The sequence below is a fragment of the Linepithema humile genome, chromosome 7, assembly GCF_040581485.1.
Source record: "Linepithema humile isolate Giens D197 chromosome 7, Lhum_UNIL_v1.0, whole genome shotgun sequence".
NCBI classification, from domain to species: Eukaryota; Metazoa; Arthropoda; class Insecta; order Hymenoptera; family Formicidae; genus Linepithema; species Linepithema humile.
This window is the reverse complement of record NC_090134.1, coordinates 6,469,863-6,482,099: the sequence shown is the minus strand read 5'-3', so window position 1 is coordinate 6,482,099 and position 12,237 is coordinate 6,469,863. Positions and strand designations below refer to the sequence as shown.

General features: G+C 40.7%; 1 protein-coding gene across 1 annotated transcript in view; it reads right to left on the bottom strand.

Moving 5' to 3' along the window:
- The window catches only part of LOC105667655 (neuropeptide SIFamide receptor), a 36,606-nt gene that overhangs the window by 7,955 nt on the left and 16,414 nt on the right, over window positions 1–12,237 (bottom strand). Inside the window, exon 2 of the mRNA XM_012359593.2 lies at window positions 3,881–3,980. Within this exon, the coding sequence (XP_012215016.1) occupies window positions 3,881–3,980 (100 nt within the window). The remainder of the gene's footprint in view (window positions 1–3,880; window positions 3,981–12,237) is intronic.

Sequence of the window (12,237 nt, the reverse complement as noted above, 5' to 3'; positions counted from 1 at the left end):
CGCCGACTCCACCGGCGTGGAGAGAGAAATCCCGCGTCGAGAACTCGCGAAAATAACAGCGCGCTTCCGCAAAGTCCATGGCTCCACGACGCTATATCTTCGGCGCGAAATCGGATCTTTCACTCGGCGTCGCGTACCGCAACAATTCCTTCTGTTTCTGCTCCGCGTAGAAATCGTGTTTGCGACGGATCGATCGAACCCGAAAAAAAGTAATCACGTGGCGATTTTACAAAATCACACTCGGCGGAAGTGTGTCAAAGTGTCGCTTGTCCACCGGAAATGGACATTTAAAAATCGATCGACGTTCTATTAGATGTATTATCTACTCTTTTACATCGATCAATATACAGTTAGTCAGTACGTCGAGTTAATAGAAACGCGATGATCGGTAAACAAATGGAAACAATTGCGGTCTGATTTGTTTAATCGTCTCGTAATCGGAGAGAGAATCGAGAAGAAATACACCGATAGAGATTGTAAATAAATAAACTGTTTTTAGCTTACCAACTTGAACATGTTGATTGGTTGTGGATTGCTTGTTACTTCTCGGAAGTAAGTGAGCTTATGCTGGTTTCGGCGACTGCGGGAGCTTATATACCGTGTGTAATTTTTAAAAATCGCCATAAATTTGATCACGTGACCCGTGGTATCTGCATGACGATATATGCCGGCTAGTTGAGTCAGCCGATCGCTAAGCTTGGTGGGGTGGCCGCTTGACCAATCGTCTCCGCGATACCGGTTTCAACGTCCCACCGGTTGGCCAATAACGCGCTTTCAACCCCTCGCGTCGATCGCAAGAATTGGGTTAAGATAATACGTGTTGTAAGATACTGGTACCTTGACAGAACCGATACCTTGCACGACACACGCGCAGCCGATGCCAGTGTGAGAGCGTCGCACACACACAAGATCGTGTGTGTGGGGTAGATGTATGTCGTATATATGGAGAAAAAAATTGCGGCTAGTGTTTCACCGTTGAATGCAAACTCGTCTCGTAAAGATGCAACCAAGGTCCACATTCGCCGTTGCAATTTGACCTCCTTCATATTTTTTCAGGCATGGATGCCTAGCGTCCGCGGTGAGCATCTTTTACGAGTGGAATCCCGAAATGGCTTTTGGCAACGAATTCCGATTCTCCATCTCTAGGCACTCGAAATTTTTATGACAAGCGAAGAATTTTTCTACTCGTAAAATCCTCGTCTTCGGAAATTAAAAATCCGGTAGAATTTCATTTTGGACTTTAATTAAAGAATTGTAGTCAAATGTATTCTGGGTTTTTTTTTCTTATGGAAATGTACACAGCTTTTGTACGCCAAGACTGATGTACACACTTATAGCTATATGCCAATGCTTTTCTGAGTAATTGTATGAAATATGAGATGTATCTTCTTAGGCAATTATTTCGAAAGAAACATTCAGACACTGCAAAAATTTTTACAAACATGACATTTGAAATATTTTAATCGTAACTCAAAATATAATTTTTTACACTTGGCTAAATTTAATTTTTTACAAACGTATGTATATATTTAATTATTACATTACATTTTCAAATCACATTAGTTTGAATTGGGTTTTGCAAATTCACCTAATCATCTCTTGCAAATTAAGTTATTTATTTCTCCGTGCTTTTGCCAGAACTGCACTTGTCGCAAAGTTCGACGCGATGATCGGGGCAATCGCGGAGATTAGAACAGTTTCTGTCATTTGGCGAGCAAGCATTTGAAATTAGGGAAAGAGCAATTTAATCCGCGCGAGCTCTCTACAATGTCCTAGCTGTCGCGGTGAGGAGCTTCTCCGGGCAAATCAAACTTTTATCAATAAAGTAACGTTGCATAATTTGTGTCCCTGCGTTTTCCGTGTCCATGAAATTAGCACCGGGTTAAATAACATAACTCGATATTATGACTCGGATTACGCGCATTGAGAAACACCTAGCGGTATAACAAGTACGATCGAATATCGCGTGTCGACATTATGCAAAAGTCTTCGCCATATCTTTTTGAGTAGGTATATATGTGGGTGTAGTGGTGTAGAAACACCGAGATTTATCCATTAAATATCGATCGTTAACGTCTCAAATGAATTAAGAACAACGTCGAAACCATCCTTCTCAATCTTACATTAATTCTAATGAGATGATTAATTATCAGTAAGGAAATATTGCGTGTTTTTTGCAGATATTTCGCAATACAAATATACATACAACTTATTAAAAGTTTCACACATTAGTAAAAATAGCGTTGCTTGCGAAAACATTCCTCGCAGAATTTATTTCGACGAATAAACGCATAAATTTGTTTGTGAGAAACCAAAACAATGGTGTCACACGCAAAATCCACTTCCTAGATTTCTGTCGACTGTAGGTTCACGTCCAAGTTCTGTCGTTGCACGCTCGCAAGACGAGAAGCATATGGGACAGGAAGAAGATATATTTTCGGTCTGAAGCGCTTGGCTGCATCGTCGGCGGCCGGCGTGACAGGGATGGGAAGATGCATTTGCGCACGGTGGTAGGCGAAAAGACAATTCGCCCAAGTTCGGCGCGATCCCTTTCGCCAAGCAATTCCCGGAAGATCGATCGCTTCCGAAGATTCTATAAAACTATTTCCACGGTCCACACGATGGAAGTCTCGTTTCTCGTCGTCTAACGTGAAATTGATAGCGAGTCGTTCTCGTTCACCGAAATTCAAATATATTCCAATAAGTTTCATCTCTTCGAGCAATATTCAATTTTGTTTGTCATTCAATCGGGGATAATTTCGTATTCTCGTATTATTGGGAGCTTTTAGCACCGGTTTTCTGGCACTGAGGACACGCGGTTTTATCTTTCGCGAGCGTATCACGCGCGACTATCCAGTCGAGCAGGTGCATCTTTATGACATTGTGCGAATGGGGATAGTAATAATTTGTGCCGTGAATGAAATACGAGATCTACATTTTATTCTCCAATAAAATAGCGGGAGTGTGCCACGTAAGGCGTCACGCGTATTATTGGCATAAAAATCTACTTATGCAAATGCCTGTGATTATTCATGGAGAATAATAAGTTCAATGCGAAATTATATGCGTTATTGAGAGTTAATAAAGTGTTTCTACATAATTAGTATACGGCAGTAATGTGGAATGTATTACGATATATCATTCTACACGCTGAAACATATTGTTTCACCTATTAATATTACATTACATATTACGTACGTTAAACGGCAAATTTTGAATGTAGATATAACGTGTGCCCATTATCACGATCGATATCCCATAATGGAAGCATGTCGATAATGTGTATGTTACACCGCAGTCTATAATTATTGTCGGTGAGCGCATTGCATTGCTGATGAGAAATAAATGTGTCATGGTGGAATTCGGTGTGGTCGTGGCTGTTGCAAGAAAGCATTAGATTTCATCAGACATAAAGATTTGTATAATTTTCGTAACTTATCGGGATAGCCGATTAAAAACGACAAGTTCGTCAATACATTACCAGCCGTTCGGATAATTACATGCAATTTAACCATTTAATTTGTGTCCGGTTCGTGTTTAACAGGTTCGTACGGAAAAATCGACAGTTGTAAAATTATAAATTTATTCCCTGCAATATTGATTCCAATAACGGGCGCGCACAATCTACCGTTTATTAAATTTAAAGCTAATCTTAATCTCGCTTTCAATACCTTGGCATTTTAAAGACGAAAAACAAGCGTAAACGGCACCGCCTTTGAATTAATATGCGCGCGGCGCAAAAAAGTGAAGGCAAGATTGTAACTCCATCCACACGCATCAGCGTGAGATTGTGTGTTATCGATAGGCATTTTTCCTATAAGCCTTGCTTTATGCAAACACCGCGTGGATATATGGTAAAAGGCAGACGAGGAGTACGTACCTGTCCAGGGAGACCGCGACCAGGCTGTAAACGGAGGCTGCCACGGAGACGCCTTGTATATAAGCGACCGCCTTGCACATGAACCATCCCAGGATCCACGCTGAAACACAAGTTTCGCAATTTATCGTTTCGAGTATCACTCGGGGAACTTTGGCGGCCGCCACGAGACTAGCGGTGGCCGAAGGGCTTTTTAGCGCGCGCGCTGCTGTAGCGAGCGGCCGACTTTACACGAGGGCCGAACTTACTGGCTTGGCTTAATAGCGAGATACGAATGTAAAATGTAAGGGCACTCGACGAAGATATTAATTGCACCGCGTTACGGACAAATGAAGAACAAAAATAATTACAAAAGTCATGAGTTCGCTAAAGAGTCCGCTAGCTTTCTCATCTTGAGCATACAATTGATATATAATTAATTTTTTTTAGATGGATCAGTTATTTTGTGAATAAGTTGTCCAAGTTTACAAACTAATTAACAGGATGCGGGAGTTGGTGAATTTTTAAACATTCTTCGGATGGTTTAAGATGCGTTGAAATGGGTCAGTTATCTTAACAGCATGAATTGCAGCGGAAAAGGGGGGGGGCGAGGGGGGGGGGGGATATCATTTATATCAGTCGGCGGCGCACGCGAGAACAATTAGTACATGCCTGACTGCCTCAACATGTTTCATTATCTCTGGCAATGGGAGAAAAATTCACATTGCTCAAATTTACCATTATTCTTTATTTATCTATTCAGATAGCCGAAAAAATTGTTTGCTCAAAAATATTACACAAACAGAATAATATACAGATGATACGTGAAAATTAATTTCAGCGAGCTATTTTACGAGAAAAATAACATAAATGTATATCAATTTTATTAATTATCGCTTCTCTGTACGCAAAGCTATTATATTTTCATTTTTAAAAAGAAAACAATTAATCTCGCGAAAGACGAAAACGGCTGAAAACAAGGGGGAATTTTCGACTACAGTCATCGATCATTGTCCGCGATTGATGGCACGGTAAATAATTATCTCTCATAATACAACATTGAAAGCATTTGGTAGTATAATATGATCGATGGAAAGTTTATCACGTTCTCAGAATAATAGGACTATGGTAGGACGTGGGAGAGGCGCAGGGAGATCCGTCAAAGGAAAAGGTCGCTCGTAAATATCGACGCCTCTACCGGCGCGACATCGCACCGGGTACAAACAGCGCGAGCAATCATTTTCGATTTCCGCGACTGGCCTCACCTCGCGCACTCCCGCCAATCGCAGATATTTTCGCGGAAAGATACTGCGCTATTGCCGTTTCACAAGGGTCGTGCCGTAAATTGTAACGGGTATGGAGTGGAAACGGGTTCAGAACGAAACAGGTTCGCTCGCTCTCTCGCTCGCATGATGCACGACCCTGCAGTGCGCAATAATGAATAGCGTGCGCTCGCCGAGCGCAAGGTGCAGCAGCCGGGATTATTAGATGGGTGGTTCCCCCTCCCGGTGTGTCGAAACATCGGTTTATCGAATTCGATCGCCGGTTCTCTGTTTTCTTCTAGCGACGACACGTTCGGCCGCGCCGCGCTACTCGATACCGCCGCGCGCGAGTATTGTGCTCGCGGAGTGAATGGTGCGCACACGCGCGCGAGGTCGCATAGAAAGGAACCTCCCTATCGGTGCCGTTCAGCCGATAATTATTTATTCTGTCGAGTACGTAATTTCTTGATTTCGATAAGCGCGGCTGTCGTGGCTGTATCTACTTACGAGTAGTGGATTGCGACTCACAATTAATAAGTGATTTGAAACAACAAGACGTTCGCGAATGTAAATGCGATAGAAAGAGAGAGAGAGAGAGAGCACGATAGTAGACGGTTGTAAGCACTTAGGAATTAGATTTTTTTTTTTTTTTAATATAAATGGACGATAAAAAGACAGTCTTTATTTAATGTTTAGTTATTCAAGGCGCTTAACGCGGACCTTGATAAAATTGCAGAAAGACATCTAAAATGTGAAAATGAATTTTCTCTTCCATATGCACAATTTAATAATGACTACGCTTTGTTCTACAGAAGCAATTAACCGTCGGCCACACAAAGCATTTTTTCCGTAATGTTGAATCAAATATACCGTGGAGATTTGCGAGGCGCATGCTTAAGTAAAATTATCACGCGTCCTATTCCTCGTGAAAGTTACAAAGGACGATGGTTCGGCAATGAAACGGGATTAAAGGGACCTCGAGAAGTTCAAATCCGATTCGGCAACTTGATTTTCGGCTTCAAAGCCGGAGGAATTCACTTTCGTTGACTACCGGTTCCGTTTGATTCGCCTATTCTTGGCACGGATGTAACAGAGTTACATAATACGAGGACCTTCGTGCACGCGCCAAAACTTGACGTCGAAAGTATTCCACGGTCATTGTCGCGCTAATACGTACGCGCGTCACGGATGACGGAAGTTGAAGTCTCGCGGTGCGCGTGCGAGAGGAGCGCGGAAACTTTTCGCGAGATCCACTTCCGGACGCCTCCTTACAATCGGACGTACTTGGGCGGCGTGCTCCCCGGTGGGACATTCAAAAAGTTTCTCGCTGAATAATGCACCGGGCCATGGTACGTGACTTGGGACGCGGGTTTCCAGACGAAGCGCTACGCGATTTCGAAAGAAACGTGCGCGAGCGGACCGCTGACTCGCGATAAATTCGACGTCTTTGTTTTCTCGGACGGAAGACTTGTCGCTTTGTTATTTTATCAGGAAGAATTGTTCCGCAAATAGAGGGCAAACAACATATCCAGCGCGAAGGATATTGGCGAGAGTTCATCAGGGTCACTCGACGGCACTCCGGCGATGAATTATTCACGACGGGAAGAAAAAGATAGCCTCGTGCTACATATAGCTGTTTATTAATCGTTTGTAGATATATAATTACATAATCGTTCTCTCGCGGTATTAGTATTTTTCTTTTCTTTCCACGGCGGGGAAAAAATGTCGATTGCGCCACTTTACAAAGGTTCTAACGCACCAGTAGAACCAGTTTCATAACTCCCTCCAGTGTAACATATAATAACGATTGATAATGGTGATAAACGCCTCGACCGGCTCCGCGGAAAGCGATTTCAAGCACGTGCGTTATTCTTATTTATGTCCCCCGCCAGGATATTTCGTCTTTTTTTAGTAGACAAGGACGCCGATAAGGTACCAGTTACGCGACTATTTGTTAGGATTTTTGATAATTCAAATCAATGACTCGCCGCAAATCTGCGAACTTGAAACTCTGAAAAAAGTTCGATCGCGCCAAACCTCTCATTTTCGCGTTTTCTTCTTTTTGCTCACTTATTCGCATTGGTAATAATATATAATTTTCTATTTAGGGTTGTCAATTGCGTTTCAACGGTTATTAATAATTGGTCGTGGATATTAGGTCGTTCTGAAAATTGAAGCGATAATTACTAAATGGCCTTGGCCCATTTATACCGCGTTTATGATCTCTTCGTTCGCGTTAAATTTTTCATTCCATTTTTCGATTTTCTCTCTCTCTCTCTCTCTCTCTCTCTCTCTCTCTTTTTTATAGATTTGTGTATCAAATCTGTATATAAAATGTATATTTTTAATACAAAAAACAGCATATCGTTATTTAAATAACAAGTAAGAAAGTTTAGAAAGTGGGCGTGAATTCGAACACAAATAAATAATAAAATTTTAAAATTAAAACGAAGAGAAGTTTTATAAGTTTATGGAGTTCATAACTTCGAACGAGTCCTATTAACGTTGGTTTATTCCTGTTTGCAGAAGAATCTTTTTTACGACTATTGTCTCAATTGGAGTCTATCGCGCGGTATAAAAAACGATCACATTTCGAAGTTGTTTCAGTGACGGTAGGTGAGTTAATCTCGGAAACGCGCGATGTCGCGCGCGTTAACGACGCTTTTTCCCCGATGGCCTTCGCCCTGTGCAAACAAAGGGAGAAAAAAAGCCGCTCTTGATCGTCCACTGTGGAAACAAAGTCCGGTCGAGTCGACCGGCGGTAGCCAATTATCGCAAAGTCACGTTCGCTTCTAAATGTCACATTTTTACAATCGCGCCCGCTCGCACAGCACGCTCGCGCGTATGTAGATGTGCAAACGCGTGTGTGCAAACACGCCGTCTGCATATTACTTTCACTGTCTACGCTCTATTGGATAAGCCGCTGCGGTATAATGTACGCACCGGCGGTGTGGCTACGACCCATACTGTACACTATCGGCTTAACGGAGGCGGGAAGAATTGGCCTACAGCTTGCAGCTTTTTAGCGGACTCAAAGTGTAGCATTACCAATGCCGCTATCCAGTTACAGGGCCGGGATACTTAATGACGGCAACCTCGTTAAGTATCAGTTGACTAAAAATGGATTACACTCATTTCGGATATACTCTCTCGAATACACTCGCGCCTCATTAATCTAGTTATTGCGGATAGGATGTGCGTCGTAAAAACATTTCGCGAGCAAGGGAATGTCTCAATTAAAAACCAATTTTTTTAATGATTTTTCAGAGCGCCCCGACATCTCTGAAATTATATTGAGAATACACACATCGTGACTGCGCATGAAAATGTCGTGTTAATACTTCCACCGACTCGCTGGTAGATTTTATTTCACAGTTTAGATTGGAATCAGGCCAACTTAGGTTAAAGCGTCAGGTCATAGATTAAGTTAAGATCAGGGTCGTCGAAAATTCTTTCGGGATCTTCCTTCTTTATCAAGAAGTTCGTGTATTACATTCGGAAATCGAAGTAGGTTACCGAAGTGAGGAACACAAAAGACACCCGAATTAGGATGCCTACGAAATTTTGAAGGATCAGAAACATTTTTGCAATTAATTGTAAAAAGTTGCTTCATGTAAAAGTCATTAAAGAGGAACATTTGATGAAGCCATAATTATTTTGATAGAACTAACGTTACGTTTTAGCAAAACCGATAATTATTCTCTGTTTTAAATCAATACTTTTTAGATATTTTAGATATCTGGGTAAATTTTGGAAAAATCTTCTTTCCTTCCTTTCTTTATCAATTTTGCTTTTTCTTTTTCAAAAGAAGTTTATATATCAAACTTCTCTATTCGAAACTTGTCCATTATGCTTTCCTCTGAATTGTAAAAATTGAGACGGGATTCGACGATATCTCTTTTATTCGTGAAAATAAAATCGTAAAATTTATAGCATACTTCTAATTATTGAATCACTACGTGGGACTCAAAGTATCTCTTCTAATTATATAGGAGAATCATAAGGATTCTCAAAGTACAATTGGCGTTCAAATAATCGAGATACGTTTTACTCGGAACTTCTACAGATTTTTTTACTCTTCTTTGCGAAAGGTGATTAAATGTACTACGATACAAATCCTTTAATATCTGGTCTAAATACCAGTGTCGTCTACATTGTACAGCCTCGGAAGCATTGCAAGGGATTCTCATAGTACCTCGTTGGTCGCGACGTTGAACGAAGAAGTAATCGTGAAGACCGTGATGCTGCCATAAAGCGCCGAAGATGAGAGCGCGTCGTATAGGTTCGGACACGTGTTGACAATGCCGTGGGCCGCAACATGTTTTCGGACATATCGGAATTTTTCCTATTGCAAGAGCGTAATGAAAAATAAGAGAAAAGTACAAAGAAGTCGTGTAATTTGACCGTGGCGAAAGAGAGTTGTGCAATTTGCTGGCGCCATGAATCAGCGTCGACGTCTGCATAGTCCCATTGTGCGAATTTCGCAGTTTCGCTTCCGCGGTATCGCTCCCAATGCCCGACTATTTGTCTTTCACGTTCCGTTTCATTGCGCGAAACGGCCCAAAATGTTTCTCGAAGCATTCCCGATACATGCATAAGCGCGATATTACACACGCAATCGCGCGCAACAAAATGTTTTAATATTTTGACACGGATGAAATCGGATGAAAATAACAATTGAACTTAAAGAATGATTTATCGCCTGATGTTATTTTAAAGTACTTGACACATTTCCCTTAAAATAATATAAAACGATCCTGTTATCGTAGGCTATTGATTTCTGCTTTATTTATTATTTGTCTCCGTCGTGCACTTTACGCGCAAAGTTCTCCATTACGCCCGAAACAATACAAATATACGGACACGCCTTACTCTAAAAGCTCCGTAACGCGAATTTCAAATTTATGTTTCTTTGTATGTCGTTAAATTCAGTTTCGCCCGCGAGACGATAAAATACGACGCCCATAATTCGTGCGGTGTCGAACTTATGGACTCACGGAGTTATGGAACGCGCGACTTCGATTCTTCTAATATCCGGATTCGACCCGGGAAGGCATGCTCCATCGGAAATGTTTGTACGAAAGAGAGCGAGAGAGAACTTATTGTACACTCCGTCATGTATTGTACATCGCCGGAAGGAAGGACGAGAAACGGGGGTGGATTGAAATTCTCGCGACTCGTAGCAGTCTGTGGGATCTTATTCCCCTTCTTCTCCTTCACGCTCGTCATCGTCAAATATACATCGTCGAATATAGTCGGATCCACCGGAAGTACATTGCGATAAGACCTTGCGCATCCAATGCGGATAACGTCTTGAATTCATCTGTTCATGGGAGGTATTTCAGTTTTACGTTTGTAAAAGAGTTCTATATTGAGATTACTCGCGTATTTCCGCGCTCGTGAATGTCTCGTCGTTCGGCGTTTCCTCACGAGAGGCTATAAAAGTTAGGCAGCTATAAAAAGATTATTATGAAAAATATAACAGCTCGGCCGGAGAATTATTGTTAATTTCGCACGTTTCACTCCGCTCTGAGTAAATCTTAATCAAACGCGAAGAGCTGTAGATATATCTTGCAGAGTAAAGGGTCGTGCTATCCACAGAGTATTACACTGCGAAAAGTTAATTGCAATGCTAATTGCTGTCAAGAATTCGATAATGTATTATGTAAAATTGCTAAATATTCAAAATTTAATTTTTTGCATAAAATTTAAATTTTTAACTGGTGACAGCACAGAAATTCAGAATTTCACGCATTAGTGATTTTGACATAATAATAACGATATATGTATTATTATTGTATTTTTATTTACATTATATGAGCAATTGATAAAAGCATAGATTTTTTTATACTGTTTTTTAAAGAGCGTTGTCAAACGATTAAACATTACAATTGTTTTATTTTTCTTCGTAATTCATGAATAATCATGACCAGCATGATTTTATTGTGCTACTAACCGTTATGATTATTTATATAGGATAAGAGAGAAAAATAATAAATAACAGATACGTTTAAACGATTTGACGGTATGTCACGTCGAAAATTCAAGAGTGAAGACGATTTTCTGTGTAACATTGAAGAATAAAGGATATAAAGAGCAAGGAAAGAATAAGTTCAAACTCTTATTATGTCAAGAATTTTATGCGTTGAATAATTCGAAATCAGAATATTGTTTAAAATTGTAATCTCTCAAAATAATGAATAGTTTTACTTCTTTATCTGCTTTACTATAAAAATGAGGTGCATTTTCGAGAGGAAAATTTCTTGACGTATCTCCGTGCATATACCTGCATTCTGACAACCGCGTTGCTTGCGATGATAGTCGATCTTCGCAACGTCAGTCGGCTAGAAGGAATTTCAATCGAAAAGCCGTGACCCCGTAACCAACGATATCAGGACTCTGTCCCTTCCAGGGCCGCCTTTTCCAAATCAGAAAACTCATAGAGATTGATTCGCACTGTATCGATTTCCGACGAATGTTTGCTTATCTCATCGATTATTTTAAAAAGTTTCATAAGGATTCAAGAGCACTCCGTCGCGTCTTATTTGAGTAAATAAAAATGAGAAAAAGGGAAGTAAAAAGAGAGAGTAAATCATATATTGCAAGTTCTCGATGAAAAATACGACTGTACGCGACTGTTTTCGTACATGATAAAATCGACGTATCAGGGTACAGTTATACTTTTAGTTTGGATCGTATATCACTCAGATATAGAACAATGGCAGTTATCGAAGTACATAAGATAATGAGAAGGGTTGTTTTTTGATAACCACGCGAAGTCTGTTGCGTGTGACGAAAAAGAGATTATTCTCGGCGATAATCAAGCGCATGATTAAAACTAGTAATGCGAGAATATTGATCTAGACTTTGCACCCCCGCTATTGAACTTATCGATAGCATAAATATACGTTAATATAGATTAATGCTTTGAAAATGCTGATTTATTAAAGCTGCGTTGCATCTTCGATATTCATAAATCATGAAAAATACGCGCGTGTGGAGCGGCCGTTTATGCAGAGATGTTGTCAATGAGTGTCTAAACCTGCAGATTTCGTTAGACGCGCATATCCAGCGGGACACATATTTACGAGCTGCAGGATGCGAAGTACGTACTAATGT